This window comes from Hyperolius riggenbachi, chromosome 7 (assembly GCF_040937935.1).
Source record: "Hyperolius riggenbachi isolate aHypRig1 chromosome 7, aHypRig1.pri, whole genome shotgun sequence".
In the NCBI taxonomy this organism is placed as follows: Eukaryota; Metazoa; Chordata; class Amphibia; order Anura; family Hyperoliidae; genus Hyperolius; species Hyperolius riggenbachi.
In genome coordinates, this window is record NC_090652.1 from 86,800,336 (window position 1) to 86,816,948 (window position 16,613).

The following is a 16,613-nucleotide window of genomic DNA, read 5'->3' on the forward strand; positions in this document are numbered from 1 at the left end:
ACGTTACTGTGAGCGTTCGTACTATTTTTGTGCAGCGCAGATACCGTAGTTCGCCATATTTGGTATTGGCAGTTTTTTGGGATCTCCCAGAAGTATATAAGGAAAGCGATGCTGTCATGAATTGTGTTGATGTAAACACTTATAAATATTATGGTTGGATTTGTACTGTAGCTTCTGACTGATGTGCAGCTGAATTAATTAACTTCTGATTCTCATTGTTTGATCACATTGTTAATTGAATCGAAACTGAATATCTGTTCTGGTATATTAGGCCTTAATATCCGAGCTGCAAAATAAGATGACATCTACTTACCTGGGGCTTCCTGCAGCCCCTAGCAGCCGCCATGTCCCTAGCCGCAGTTCCGCTTTCCGCCGCTGGCTCCCGTTTCCCAACGGTGCAGAGGCCGACCTCAACAGGTCGTCCTGTACTGCGCCTGCATGAGCGCTGCTGTGAATCACTCGCACGTGGTGTGGAGTGTACTGCACACCATGTGCGAGTGATTGAAAGCGGCGCAGTAGAGGACGACCTGGCGAGGTCGGCCTCTGCACCGCTGGGGACCGGGAGCCAGCGGCTGAGAGCGGAGCTGCGGCGAGGGACATAGGCGCTGGAGGAAGCCCTGGCTAAGTAGATGTCATTTTATTTTGCAGCTTAGACATTCCCTTGGTCCGTAAACACACCTGAAATGGGCGATAATGACCATCTCAGCCAATAGTCAGGCAAGTGTACGGTGGCCGCCAACCCGTGAGCAATCCCCCTGGTGGTTCAAATAACCCCCGCAATTGCCGATTGCATTGTCTGCGCTGCTCCCTGCCCACCGCGTTACATCATACATGCGCTGCTCTGTTGTCATTGTGCCCCTGCATAGCAACAGAACACGTCGTCAGCTATATAGCTATATGTAATAGAACGCGGAAAAGCCGCCGCGTGTACTGGCAGCAAGGCGGCTGATTCCGCGTCCAGAGCGGCGGTTTGCACGCAGCGGTGTGCGTCTGGTGCGGCTGGGTCTGTTAGTTTACACAGGTTGAGGAATACGCGCGCGCTGAGAGGCAGAACCTTTATGACAACCGAGGAGGGATCAGCTGACCAGGTTGGTCAGCTGACCTCAGAGCAAGTGACTATTGGTTGATCACTGATGGGTGGCGCCGGAGAGCGCCGCTCTATATATAGTTACTGGTGGTCAGTCTCAGGTTGTCTGCCGTTGCGAACACTTATGTGAAAGCACTCAGACCATAGTAAGATCCTACAGTGTGTTAGAACCAGGAAGAAATGGGAATTCACACTGAGCCAGATTACTTCTGTGTTATCATTGTGTTATACTTCAGACTAGTTCCAGGGTGTTGAGACCACGGACCTCACACCCAAGACTAGGGATTCTGTGTTATCATTATGTTATACTTCAGACTAGTTCCAGGGTGTTGAGACCACGGACCTCACACCCAAGACTAGGGATTCTGTGTTATCATTGTGTTATACTTCAGACTAGTTCCAGGGTGTTGAGACCACGGACCTCACACCCAAGACTAGGGATTCTGTGTTATCCTTGTGTTATACTTCAGACTAGTTCCAGGGTGTTGAGACCACGGACCTCACACCCAAGAATAGGGATTCTGTGTTATCATTGTGTTATACTTCAGACTAGTTCCAGGGTGTCGAGACCACGGACCTAACACCCAAGACTAGGGATACTGTGTACCATCATATTATACTCCAGACTAGTTCCAGGGTGTTGAGACCACGGACCTCACCCCCAAGACTAGGCATTATCTGATTATCTGTTGCCGACCTGGCTTGCCCGACCTTATGAGCTATCTCTCTCCTTTAAGAGATAGTCTCCAGACCTACTAGTGACATCCACCTTCCAGGTGTCACTCAGTCAGGTCCTTCCTACTTTCATTCAAGAAAAGAAAACAGCAAAATGTCCGTGCACCTTCCGTCTTGATAAACAGTGTATATTTATGAAAATGGTGGCAAATTACATTGACAGTACAAACTTTCTTGATATGACGTAAAGCCAAACAATCATGACGTGGAATCAGCACAGGGTTAAAGCTTACGTGTCCCCCGGCATGGAGCAGGATGAACGGTGTGGAGGTGGGTGTCAGGCACTAGGTGGGAGAAATGATAAATGTTATAATATGCACCGTGTACCATTTATTTTATTGGCCCAGTGCAGGTGCCCTAACCCCCAGCGCGACATGCGGATTGCTCTCCGCGTGGATAACTGCAAGCTGGGAAATAATATTGCCCCTGGAGACGCGTCTATGCGGATTGATTTCCGCATAGGTACTCATTGGTTGGGACGCACACTTCCGCATCCCGGAACGCATGGCGCCAACTTCCGTCCGCATGACTGGCAGCCTATGTTTAAAGGGGGACGTCACGGCAGGAAGAGGTGGGATTTCTTCCTACTCTTATACTGGCCATGGCGTCCCCGCACTGAAGTGGTACGCAGCGTGACCAAGCGTCATCCAGACGCGAAACGGCCGTCGCTCTCCCACCTAGTGCCTGACACCCACCTCCACACCGCTCATGCTGCTCCACGCCGGGGGACACGTAAGCTTTAACCCTGTGCTGATTCCACGTCATGATTGTTTGACTTTACGTCATATCAAGAAAGTTTGTACTGTCAATGTGATTTGCCACCATTTTCATAAATATACACTGTTTATCAAGACGGAAGGTGCACAGACATTTTGCTGTTTTCTTTTCTTGAAAGATTTTGTCTGTTCTTTATATATTTTTTTGCGGAGCACACATCTGATGGCATATCCTGTTACAAACTGTGGATGTTGCAGGAGAGTGGAAGGACACTGACCTGTGTGAACCATAGCTCATGTAGCAATACTGTGGGAAGTGCCACACCACACATTTTTCTTTTCCCTTCCTACTTTCAGCCTGGGGCTCCACCCCTTTGGAGGTCCCAGGCTGCTGGAAGGTTTTTGCACTTCCCAGAAGGCGGTATCACCCATACTACCAAAGACCACCTGCTCCTCGGGTGGTCCAACTCAAGTCATTATTGTTGCACCAAACACTCACACTATATAGGTGTCCAGAGGTTAGTTATACTTGGATTATCGGTGATTCTGCAGATCATCAATAATCAGGTATATATCTGTATTCTTGGTGATACTGCAGATCACCAATAATCAGATTCTCTCTGTGTGCTGACACTGATCGTTACAGAACGGCAGACCAAAACCAAATGGACGCACTTAACAGCCGTCTTGATGCACCCACCACCTCGGTGGAGAATTACACCCAAGTGCTGGACAGTCATCAGACCCAGATCAACGCTTTGTCTGGGTCTGTACAAGTCTTTCAGACGGCTGTGAATACAGTGCGATCTCCTCCAAGTACAGACTTACGTATGCCTGTACCCGAAAGGTTTTCTGGTCACAGATCTGACTTTCAGAATTTTAGAAATCGAGTGTTATCGTACTTTGAGTTGAGGCCTAATTCATCAGGAACCATGGCACAGAGAATTACGTTTATTAAAACTCTGTTGTCAGCGGATTCCCAGACCTGGGCATATAGTCTCCAGACAGGGCAGAAGGCTGTAACCTTGGTTGAGGAATTTTTTAATGCTATGGCTATAATTTATGATGACCCGGACATTGCAATTAAAAACAATGGTGGACAAGCCAGCCTGGGGCCCCGGGAACTCTCACTGCCCGGGGCCCCAGAACCAGCATGTAACACCATATGTGAGCGCAGTCAAGCCCTGGAGCTGCCACCCCCAAGAGCCTGTCCCCAACTGCTCTGAAACTTACCAAACACACAAAGTGAAATACTCACTCCCAAACAGTCCTCTGCTGCTTTATAAAGTCTGCAGGCTGCTTATAAGCCAATAAGAAGTGCACACACATGTTACACCTAGTCTGCAGTGATTAATCAAGCACAAGCTGAGCAGGTCAGCCAATCGTTGGAGAGGGCTTCAGTTGTATATAGACAATGGCTATATGACCAGCAGGGGGCACCAGCGTGCAGGATATTCCCTCTCATCTGCCCCCCTCCTAACTAAACTGCATGGGAATCTACAATAAAATTAAAAACAATGATGCACAAGCCAGCCTGGGGCCCCGGGAACTCTCACTGCCCGGGGCCCCAGAACCAGCATGTAACACCATATGTGAGCGCAGTCAAGCCCTGGAGCTGCCACCCCCAAGAGCCTGTCCCCAACTGCTCTAAAACTTACCAAACACACAAAGGGAAATACTCACTCCCAAACAGTCCTCTGCTGCTTTATAAAGCCTGCAGGCTGCTTATAAGCCAATAAGAAGTGCACACACACGTTACACCTAGTCTGCAGTGATTAATCAAGCAGAAGCTGAGCAGGTCAGCCAATCGTTGGAGAGGGCTTCAGTTGCATATAGACAATGGCTATATGACCAGCAGGGGGCACCAGCGTGCAGGATATTCCCTCTCATCTGCCCCCCTCCTAACTAAACTGCATGGGAATCTACAATAAAATTAAAAACAATGGTGCACAAGCCAGCCTGGGGCCCCGGGAACTCTCACTGCCCGGGGCCCCAGAACCAGCATGTAACACCATATGTGAGCGCAGTCAAGCCCTGGAGCTGCCACCCCCAAGAGCCTGTCCCCAACTGCTCTGAAACTTACCAAACACACAAAGGGAAATACTCACTCCCAAACAGTCCTCTGCTGCTTTATAAAGCCTGCAGGCTGCTTAAAAGCCAATAAGAAGTGCACACACACGTTACACCAAGTCTGCAGTGATTAATCAAGCAGAAGCTGAGTAGGTCAGCCAATTGTTGGAGAGGGCTTCAGTTGCATATAGACAATGGCTATATGACCAGCAGGGGGCACCAGCGTGCCGGATATTCCCTCTCATCTGCCCCCCTCCTAACTAAACTGCATGGGAATCTACAATAAAATTAAAAACAATGGTGCACAAGCCAGCCTGGGGCCCCTGAGCGGAAGCTCAAGACTTTGCGGCAAGGCAAGGATCCGGTTAAAATTTATGCAGCTGAGTTCAGGAAATGGGCAGTTTCAGCTAGATGGGGGTCATTTGCACTTTTGGACTATTTTTTGTCAGGGTTGTCAGACGCGGTCTCTAACCTAATGCTGGGTCATCCTGAGCCAAAGTCTATTGATGAGGCCATTTCATTAGCAGTCAGGGTTGATCGTCGTCTATGTTACCAGAAACAGACTCGGAGTAGGAACAATGTGAGATATGTTTCCTACGCCTCTCCTCCACCCGTTTCACCTCCACCAGAACCAATGCAGATTGGTCGGTCAAAATTGTCCCGGGTGGAGCAGAATCGCAAAAAAAAAACAGCACAGCTCTGTCTATACTGTGCAGAGGAGGGTCACAGAGTGCAGAATTGTCCCAAGAAGTCGGGAAACGCTGCCGCCTAAGTGTAGTTGGAGGTAATACCCTAGGCGCGCAGTCTTTACCTCTAGACGATAAACGTTTGCTCCTCCCTTGTACTATATCTTGGGAAGATCAAACAGTTGCCACTGAGGCCTTCCTAGACTCTGGCTCAGCAGCCAATTTTATGGATTACGAATTTGCGAAGAAATTGGGGATTCCTATTTCCCCTCTGAATCAACAGATTCTGGTCACTGCAGTGGACGACTCTCCTCTGCAGAGTGAATACCCTCTGTCTCAGACCCCAGAGTTAAGGGTCACGGTGGGGGTGTTACACAAAGAGAGTCTACAGTTTCTGGTTTTGCGGATGACAACTTCCACGATCATTCTTGGCATGCCATGGTTACAGCTTCACTCTCCTCAGATCAATTGGGCTTCAGGTCAGCTAACGAGCTGGTCTACCCATTGTCATCATCATTGTTTAGCGAAAATAACCTTGGGTAACACCAAGATTCAGGTGGAAAGTTTGCCAAGCCAGTATTCAGAATTCGCGGACGTGTTTAGTCCCAAATCAGCAGACAAACTTCCTCCTCACCGTCCTTTTGATTGTCCCATCGATCTCAGGTCTGGTTGTATGCCCCCTAGAGGTCATCTCTACAATTTATCTGGGCCAGAGAAATTGGCTATGCAAGAATACATCTGAGAAAATTTAGCTAAAGGTTTTATTCGTCCCTCTCGGTCACCAGCAGGGGCAGGATTCTTTTTCGTGAAAAAGAAGGATGGAGGCCTCCGTCCATGCATTGATTATCGGGGCTTAAATAAGATTACAGTAAAAAATCGTTATCCTTTACCATTAATTGATGATTTGTTCACTTAGGTCACCAATGCTAATATTTTCTCGAAGCTGGATTTGAGGGGTGCATACAACCTTGTGCGTATCAGGGACGGTGATGAATGGAAGACGGCCTTTAACACGTCCGACGGGCATTACGAGTACCTGGTGATGCCCTTCGGGTTGTGTAACGCCCCGGCCGTCTTCCAAGAGCTGATTAACGAGGTGTTCAGAGAGGTGTTGGGCAGATTCGTCTTGGTGTACGTAGACGATATACTGATTTTTTCATCCAACCTCTCAGAACATAGGAAACATGTTGGTTTTGTGCTACGGAAGTTGAGACAGAATATGCTGTATGCTAAATTGGAAAAATGCATTTTCGAAGTGACCTCTGTCGCCTTTCTGGGGTACATAATGTCGACCTCCGGCCTCTCTATGGACCCTGGAAAGGTTTCTGCTGTCTTGGAGTGGCCTTAGCCTGTTGGACTGAAGGCACTCCAGAGATTCCTGGGGTTCGCCAACTACTACAGGAGGTTTATAAAGGGGTACTCTACGGTGATCTCGCGTCTCACCAGTCTCACCAAGAAAGAGGCAGATACTCACCACTGGTCCCCAGAGGCCCATGCTGCTTTCTCCACTCTGAAGAAATTGTTCTGTTCTGCACCCATCTTGAGACATGTAGACGTCACTTTTCCCTTTATCGTGGAGGCTGATGCCTCAGAGGTAGGGGTAGGGGCTGTGCTGTCTCAGCGTTCTGGTTTGCAGTGAAAACTCCACCCTTGTGCCTATTTTTCCCGTAGGTTTTCACCCGCAGAAAAAAACTACGATATAGGCAACCGGGAACTTCTAGCCATCAAGTTGGCCTTTGAGGAATGGCGTCATTGGCTAGAAGGGGCAGAACACACCATTACAGTTTACACTGACCACAAAAATTTAGAGTACATTGAGGACGCTAAGAGACTTAGCCCCCGACAGGCCCGGTGGTCGTTATTTTTTTCGAGATTCAAATTTGTAATCACATATACCCCTGGTAGTAAGAACAACAAGGCTGATGCCTTATCCAGGTGTTTTGAGCCCGAGACAGCACAGCCCTCAGCCCCTGAGACCATTCTACCTCAGAAGGTGGTCCTGGCAGCCACTGAGACCTGGAAAGACTGGACTGTCACTCTGAGTCCATTTCAACAGGATGTTCCAGAGGGGAAGCCTGAGGGGGTCCTGTTTGTACCATTGCCTTTTCGCCTACAACTGTTGCAGCTGTTTCATTCCCACAAGAATGCTGGGCATCCTGGGGCCACCAGAACTCAGGATCTACTTGCTAGATGTGCTTGGTGGCCGTCATTGGCAACAGACTGTAAGGAGTTTGTAAAAGAGTGTGCAGTATGTGCTAGGAGCAAACCCTCCCGTCAGGCACCTGTTGGAACATTGCAGTCTTTACCAGTTCCGAGTGAACCTTGGACCCATTTGTCCATGGATTTTGTGGGCAAACTCCCCAGATCTGAGGGCATGACGGTCATTTTGGTGGTAGTCGATCGATTCAGTAAGATGGCTCATTTTGTCCCCCTGAAAGGACTCCCCTCGGCCCAGGAATTTGCTGATCTCTTCATCCAGCACATTTTCCGGCTGCATGGCATTCCGGAAAATATAGTGTCAGATCGGGGAGTCCAATTTGTATCTCAGTTTTGGAGGGCATTCTGCCATCAGTTAGACATGGATCTTTCTTTTTCATCAGGCTACCACCCACAGACCAATGGCCAGACCGAAAGAGTCAACCACTCCCTGGAACAGTTTCTGAGATGTTATGTTGCAGATGCACAAACCGACTGGGTAAAATTTTTGCCGTTTGCAGAATTTGCACACAACAATCTGAAAAGTTCCTCTTCAGGATTTTCCCCATTTCAGGTGGTGACAGGAAGGTCACCCAAGTTTGCCCCATGGCCAGTGGCTTCTACTCCGTTTCCAGCCCTGGAGAATTGGCAGAGGTCCTTAAAGCAAATTTGGGGAATGGTTAAAAGAAATTTGGGGAGGGCTTTTCAGAACCAGAAGAAACAGGCTGACAAGAGAAGTTCTATAGAATGGGAATTCTCTCCAGGGGATTTAGTCTGGGTGTCCACTGTCCACACGACATTTGGCTCTAAAGCAACTGTCACCCAAACTGGGCCCTAGATTTGTGGGTCCTTTTCCAGTGACCAGAAAAATCAATGATGTCACTTATGCTATTGATCTCCCTACCAGCATGCGAGGTGTGAGATCATTCCATGTGTCCTTACTCAAGCTGGCAGTGCACGTGGATTCCGCTCCCCCCCCCCTGTGTTGATTGATGACCAACCTGAGTATGAGATTGAAAAGATTCTGGACTCACGGCTTGTGCAGAACTCCGTACAGTATGTGGTTCACTGGAAGGGATATGGCATAGAGGAGAGAACTTGGGTGCCAGATTGTCGTATGCACGCAGAGGAATTGAAGAAAGAGTTCCATGACTTGCACCCTGGAAAGCCTGGTGGGAAGTGTCCGGAGTCCACTCCTCAGGGGGGTACTGTAATGCAACGCGGAAAAGCCGCCGCGTGTACTGGCAGCAAGGCGGCTGATTCCGCGTCCAGCGCGGCGGTTTGCATGCAGCGACGTGCGTCTGGTGTGGCTGGGTCTGTTCGTTTACACAGGTTGAGGAATACGCGCGCGCGCTGAGAGGCAGAACCTTTATGATAACCGAGGAGGAATCAGCGGACCAGGTTGGTCAGCTGACCTCAGAGCAAGTGACTATTGGTTGATCACTGATGGGTGGCGCCAGAGAGTGCCGCTCTATATATAGTTACTGCTGGTCAGTCTGAGGTTGTCTGCCGTTGCGAACACTTATGTGAAAGCACTCAGACCATAGTCAGATCCTACAGTGTGTTAGAACCAGGAGGACCTGGGAATTCACACTGAGCCAGATTACTTCTGTGTTATCATTGTGTTATACTTCAGACTAGTTCCAGGGTGTTAAGACCACGGACCTCACACCCAAGACTAGGGATTCTGTGTTATCATTGTGTTATACTTCAGACTAGTTCCAGGATGTTGAGACCACGGACCTCACACCCAAGACTAGGAATTCTGTGTTATTGTGTTATACTTCAGACTAGTTCCAGGGTGTTGAGACCATGGACTTCACCCCCAAGAATAGGGATTCTGTGTTATCATTGTGTTATACTTCAGACTAGTTCCAGGGTGTGGAGATCACGGACCTCACACCCAAGACTAGGGATACTGTGTACCATCATATTATACTCCAGACTAGTTTCAGGGTGTTGAGACCACGGACCTCACCCCCAAGACTAGGCATTATCTGATTATCTGTTGCCGACCTGGCTTGCCCGACCTTGAGAGCTATCTCTCTCCTTTAAGAGATAGTCTCCAGACCTACTAGTGACATCCACCTTCCAGGTGTCACTCAGTCAGGTCCTTCCTACTTTCAGCCTGGGGCTCCACCCCTTTGGAGGTCCCAGGCTTCTGGAAGGTTTTTGCACTTCCCAGAAGGCGGTATCACCCATACTACCAAAGACCACCTGCTCCTCGGGTGGTCCAACTCAAAGTCATTATTGTTGCACCAAACACTCACACTATATAGGTGTCCAGAGGTTAGTTATACTTGGATTATCGGTGATACTGCAGATTACCAATAATCAGATTCTCTCTGTGTGCTGACACCGATCGTTACACTATATAGCTGACACCAGTCTGTACAGGCTGGCCTGTGATGTTGCCCTAGGGGGATTTGGTTCTGATCTCTGATGGGTGACATAAGTCAAGAGGTGTGTAGGCACCTCTAAAGGGTACCTGAGATGAATACATAGAAAAAATTATACATACCTGGGGCTTCAGTGGCGTAGCTACAGACTTCAAGGCCCGAATGCGGAATTTGGACTCCCCCCCCTCCATTAAATAATGTACCCCCCCTCCATGTTAGCTAGATGTTCCCCACTTCCTCACCCCCACCCTGTATGGTAGCCAGGTATAGGCACCTCCAGTGTAGGTAGCCAGGAATAGGTGCCCCTGTATAGGTAGCCAGGAATGGGTGCCCCAGTATAGGTAGCCAGGTATAGGTGCTGCCAGCATAGGTAGCACTAGCCAGGAATAGGTGCTCAGTATAGGTAGCCAGGAATATGTGCCCCCAGTATCGGTAGCCAGGTATAGGTGCTCAGTATAGGTAGCCAGGAATAGGTGCCCCCCATTATAGGTAGCCTGGAATAGGGCTCAGTATAGGTAGCAAGGAATAGGTGCTCCAGTATAGGTAGCCAAGAATAGGTAGTCAGTATAGGTAGCCAGGAATAGGTGTTCAGTATAGGTAGCCAGGAATATGTGTTCAGTAAAGGTAGCCAAGAATAGGTGCTCTGTATAGGTGCCAGGTCCCTTAGGGGGCTCTGTTACTGTGAGATGGAACGCAAGAACAGGAAGAAGTAAGTAGAAGCAGCGCATGGATCCCGTCGAAGTGAATATTTTAATACCCCCTTATCCGCTCCTCGTTCTCCCACCTCTGCAGCCTCTCACGCAGCACGTGTGGAGGACAAGCGAGCCACTCAGGAGCCCCGGTCGCAGTGGATACGACCGCTGCGACCATGGCCCATACGTCCGGGTGCTGCTACCTCCAGCCCCCTTCAGGCTAATCGGTCCCTGGCTTTCCTCTGCTGCCTGGAGATATCACACACGCTCCCCTGTTGCGCTCCCATGGATGGGAGTGCTCTGCACCTGCTATGTAGTACTGGGCTGGGCTGTGCATGCACTCTACTCCCCGACTGGCGAAGATAACAGGCCAATTTTTCTATATGAAGGCATGTGGCTACTTAATTCTTATATCTAGAGGCACATGGCTACTTAACTCTTTTATTTGGGGACATAATGCCACTTAATTCTGTTATCTGGATGCTCATATAGCTACCAGTACTTAGTTTTTCTATCTAGGGAGCAAGTAGCTATATTATGCAGGGAGCACAATGGTTATTTCATTCTGGTATCTGGGGGCACATGGCTACTCAGTTCTGGTACATAAAGCTAAGCAGAGCCAACAGCAAATCAACATGAAGAGAGAGTTAATAGGAAGCTCTTTGTTAATCAGTAATGCATCTATGCATAGGAATGTGAATGGACAAAAGCAAATTAGCCACAGCGGTTATCTAGAGATAGGTTTAATAGGTGTTGCTTAATCTCAGTCTCTAACAACATTATATCCAGGGAAGTGTAGAGGGAGGATTAGAGCGGAGCGATTCAGCTTTTATATTACACACAGCAGCTACTCTCTGGACTGGAGCTTGATCGGAATACACAATCAGCTGTGAGTAACGTGACCAAGTTATATTTTTATCTCAATATTTCAGAATCTAGCCAATAGAGAAACTCCAACTCCTCAAAAGACTTTATTACAGAGTGGGAAAAGATTGATTTCATACAGGCAACATGTAGCTGGAATATGTAGCAGTAGACTTCTGTCACCTGAAATGATCATTTGTAATTATTTCAAACATCATTCTAGAGCTACATACACCTTAGATCAAAATTGGCCAGGGAAGACGATAAAGACCACCATGAGCAAGAATCTACCATGCCTCTAGCGCAGGGACGGGCAATGTTTTCCTCGCTCTAGAGGAATGTGGTCTGCTCTTACTATGTTTCTCTCACTTTCTCCCTTCCTTCCTACATACCTAAATCGAGCGTGTGGGGAATGATTGGGTGTAACTCACCCAATCAATTTCACCCAATCAATTGTTCCAACAGCGAACTCCATGGTAGCATCATCTGACAGGCTGGTTTGTATCGATTGCATGTCACATGATGCCGCCATTGCCATGAAGATCACCGCTGGAATGAGTGATTGGGTGAGTGATTATCGCACACTTTTACCACCGCACACCCGATAAAACCGGAACCCACCGGCCGTTGCCCCCCCCCCCCCCCCCCCCAGTGTAATTGTACTCCCCGTGCCCCTGCTCTAATACATTACCTCTCTGCCGCCTGTCGGACTCTTCTTCCTGGTTCTTGCCCCATGCAAGAACCCAGAAGAAACCATCTGGTTGTGCCAGCAACCACGTTTGCAGCGAACCCGGAAGAGGAGTTCAGCAGGAGAGGTAATGTATTAATGTAGGGGCATGGGAGTACATTTACAATAGCAAGGACAGTAGCGACGATGTGACGTCACAAGGCTGATTGCCAACAGATTTTATGCTGAAATTGGTCGGGAATTGGCCTGCAGTCTATGGCAGCCAACAGATCTCTCCCGATCAGATTCAATCAGAGAGAGGTCCGTCTATTGATCAATCGCTAGATGTATGGGCACCTTTAGGGTATCATCCTATCCCCATGGTGGTACAGTAGTTGCCTAGATGCAGGGATGTGCTGCTTTTGAGGGACAGGCCAGGAGAAAGTTACGTCTAATGTCTGCTTTGATGGTTATACATTTCCTCTGTAGTAGTGGTGAGTGGCATTGTGATAACGCTGTAGCAGGATAGCGTAAGTAATAGCTCTGCTTCCATGCATCTCAAACTGGAACACTTGTGGAGGATGTTAAGACAAGACAAGACAAATAACATTTATATTGTGCTTTTCTCCTGGCGAACTCAAAATGCTTGAGCTGCAGCCTCTAGGGTGCGCTCTATAGGCAGTAGCAGTGTTAGGCAGTCTAGCCGAAGGTCTCCTTACTAAATAGGTAGTCGAGATTTGAATAGGAAGATCCAAGAATATTGGTGAATGCCTTGTACTACTCTGTTGGTTTTAAGTAGGGACACTGAGCGTTGCACTACTAAATAAAGGGAGGCGTAAACGAATAATTTATACAAATAAATCATGTATAGCAGCTAGGCATCATCAGTGTCAACTCTGCCATGTAAGATCACAGCCTGTGTAGAAACTGATATCATCTAGGAATAAAGATCTAGTCACAACTATGGAGACTTATTCCACCCATAAAAAATGTGTGATCCACCTAATGGCTCACTTGGTGGCCGTAACTCAAACTAAGGGCCCTGACACACAAAATAGCATTGTGCGGGTCGTTTTGGTTTTTTAAAAAACACCTCAGTTGGCTTACAATAAAAATCATTGTGGCAATTTTGCCTCGATTTTAATGTAAGTCCTAGGCGGCGTTTTTTTTTTTTTAAACGAAAACGACCCCAACACATTAAATAGCGTTTTGCTATTTAGTGTGTTGGGCCTAAATTATATAAAAAACTAACGAGTTTCAACCTACAGCTAAAGTATTAGTTTTGAGGTAGACTCATGCTTCACATCTTTTTCAGAATGATGGACACGTCTCTGGAGTTTTGTCGCCAAAAGGAAGATCTTGTCCGCACAGTAAGGACCTTGCAGGTTACCTCTCAGAACACGCTACAAAGAGCTGTGCCTCTACTCTCTTCCCAGACGGGTCTTGGCCTCCTAAGCACCTCGCAAATACACCAACTCTCTGAAAAGACTACTCAGGTGTGCCGAAACCTGGAAGATGTGGGTAACCTTCTCTTATTCCGCCAGGATGAGCTCACTCAGACAATTAAGGTTCCTGGAACAGGAGGATCCAGTTCTCTTCAGTGGTGTTCCGATGGCTCTCTCTATGTATGTGGAGATAATGGTCCATACATCCACTTATTAAATAGCCATGGAAGACCAAGCCAGGCCCTCCACTGTTTTGAAGACTCTCTGTTCCTTCCAGACAGCATTGCCATGACCCGTCTTGGTTCTATAGCGGTCACAGATATCACTGATGGTATTGTTCGAATTCACAGCCCTACTTCATATCCACCTTGGGTCAGGGTGGGTGGTGACTTTAAATCTCCAAAAGGTATTGCCGTGGACTCCTCTGGACGCATTCTAGTTGCAGAATACACAGCCGGAACAGTCCAGGCTTTCTCTGTAGACAAACTTTATCGTGTCCATGGAGTTAAGAAGGTTTCTGGCCTTCAAGGTCCACAGTACATATGTGCTACACCAGATGGAGGCTTTGCAGTGTCTGAAGAGTGTGGAGATGTCAAGTTATTTTCTAACAGCTTAAAGTTGTGCGGATCAATATCCGAAACCTACCAGCACGTGTTTGGAAACCCGTCAGGGATCTGTGCCGACCCAGAAGGAAACCTACTAGTGGCGGATGTGCAAAAGAAGAATATCACCCTCTTTCCACTTACTGGGTCTCCAATTTCCATTGTTTCCAGAGGTCTTTGCAAACCAGCAGGCATAACATGTTCCCCCTTTGGTCTCCTGTATGTAGCAGATTCTGGAGACAATTTAGTCAAGGTTTATAAATATCGTGTAAAGCCATATTATACCCCTACCAGCCCTAGGAAGTCAGGAGAAGCTCAATCTCAGACTCCAAGGGCATAACTGGTAGGACTCAACCAAACTACGATATACACCTAAAATGGAACTCATAGTAAGAAGAATATGGAGGCTGCCATATTTAGTTCCTTTTAAACAATACTAGTTACCTGGCAGCCCTGCTGATCTATCTGGCTACAGTAGTGTTAGAATAACACCAGAAACAAACATGCAGCTAATCTTGTCAGATCTGACATTAATATCAGAAACAGCTGATCTGCTGCATGCTTGTTCAGGGTCTATGGCTAAAAGTATTAGAGGCAGAGGGTCAGCAGGACAGCTAGGAAATGTGCATTGTTTAAAATGAAATAAATATGGCAACCTCTATATCCCTCTTATTGCAGGTCCCCTTTTAAGTAAAGTACACTAACATTTTGGAGACCAGCTAAACTGAAAACAAGGCAAGCAACCATTCATTAAAAATCTATTGTGTACCTGTGGTTACCTGCAGCTGTGCACCTATCCATACAGACGTAAGATATCTAGAACTAAGTCGTTTCCTATCAGCAGATCACAAACACACATTTTTATTTTTTTTTACTGTATTTCAGCGATGCTGGGAAATGTAGTCTGACATATGTTGTTCTTCCTCCCTTGGGTTGTCACATGGTCACGCCTGTTTGACCTGCCCATGCCCCAAGAAGGGAGAGGAAGGAAATGGTTATGGAATTTGGAAAACATACTGTATTTGGCCCATAAAAAACCTATTCTGTCTACCACTTTACTTTTTTAAACTGTTTATGTTCATTGGTCAATTGGATTGCGATCAGAATTTACCTTATTTAGTTTTGGCTTTAGTTAAGCTTTACATTTTATCTCATGGACTTAGGTGTCAATAAGCCTTTAGCAGCCAATTTATTAAGAGGCTTGCAAATGCTCCAGGCCAATTTATGTTACCACATTATTTATTTTTATTTCTTGTTATATTTCCTTGCTTATAATTAGCACTGCTGTAATGTGTATTTATGGCCACTTGTCACTAGGGGACAGTGTGAGACAATAAGAGGACTTTTGCTTTCAGTTTCTATATTTTCCATTAGTAGAGAGAGATCAAAGCATTCCAAGAATTTACAGCACAACAAGTTCTGCTGAAACGAGGACAAAAGCAGTGCACTTATCTGAAACGAGATAACTCTATTGAAGCTGCTAATGGGTTAATGAAAGTGAACCTGCAAGACATACCCCCAAAATCCAGCTACATCTATACACATTTTGTTATATTACTACTTACTAATTATAATTCTAGATGTGTAAAAGAGCATTTATTCCTTAATAAATATTTGTGACCTCTATTTATATCTAAATGTATTTATGTGCCATAGTAACCAGAAACTGCTGTGCTGTGGTTTGTACAATCTCCTGCGCTACCTAATGTATTAATAATAGCAGGTGACGCTGACAAGAGGACTCTGACCCTCATTTACTAAACCCTGAAGAGATACAACACACTGCACTGGACATCTGAGAAACTCTCCGCTATTAATGCGGGCATATAACTCTTGGTATCTTTCAGTAAAGCAGACATGAAATTCATTAAAAAACATAAATGGCCCGATCAAATTCACTTTTTCTTCTAAAGTTTCTCATATGTGATATTTTTACTTCTTATCAATAAAATGTAAAGTTTTGCTTACCTGGGGCTTCTACCAGCCCCCTGCAGTTGCCCTGTGCCCTCGCCGTCACTGAGCGATCGCCCCTCTTTTGTTTGGATGCACGGCCCCAGTCTGCGCACCTCCTGATTGCGCTCCCATGGATAAGAGCGCTCTGCGCAGTACAGGGAAATATCTACTGCGCATGCGCAGAACGCTCCCAATTACAGGAGCGAGATCAAGAATGGGAGCAGCTAGGGCCACGCATGTGCAACGGCTGTCGATTCGCTGCCCCAAAAGAGGGGCGCGGCCCGGGACTGTAGGATTGTTCAGTGTTGGTGCAAGCACAGGGCAGCCACAGAGGGCTGGTAAAAGCTCCAGGTATGAGAAACTCATTTTTTACAGATCGGTTTAGGTTCCTTATAAGCCACCAGCAAGCAAGAGAATCATTTTGACAGTACTTTTCCACCTACTTTTAGGGTTTTTTTTTTCAATTGCAGAGTGCTGAAAAGTTATTTTAAACTGAAGATG

General features: G+C 47.0%; 1 protein-coding gene across 2 annotated transcripts; it reads left to right on the forward strand.

Moving 5' to 3' along the window:
* Nucleotides 1–45: 45 nt before the first annotated feature.
* On the forward strand, nt 46–14,575 carry NHLRC4 (NHL repeat containing 4). 2 transcript variants are annotated; one of them, XM_068246725.1, is made up of 2 exons: nt 46–131; nt 13,428–14,575. In XM_068246725.1, the coding sequence occupies exon 2, from the start codon at nt 13,429–13,431 to the stop codon at nt 14,497–14,499; it is 1,071 nt and encodes a 356-aa protein (XP_068102826.1). In that variant the 5' UTR covers nt 46–131; nt 13,428; the 3' UTR covers nt 14,500–14,575. The 2 variants fall into 2 exon arrangements, with proteins under 2 accessions (XP_068102826.1, XP_068102827.1); XM_068246726.1 differs by lacking the exon at nt 46–131 and adding an exon at nt 11,408–11,470.
* Nucleotides 14,576–16,613: the final 2,038 nt, after the last annotated feature.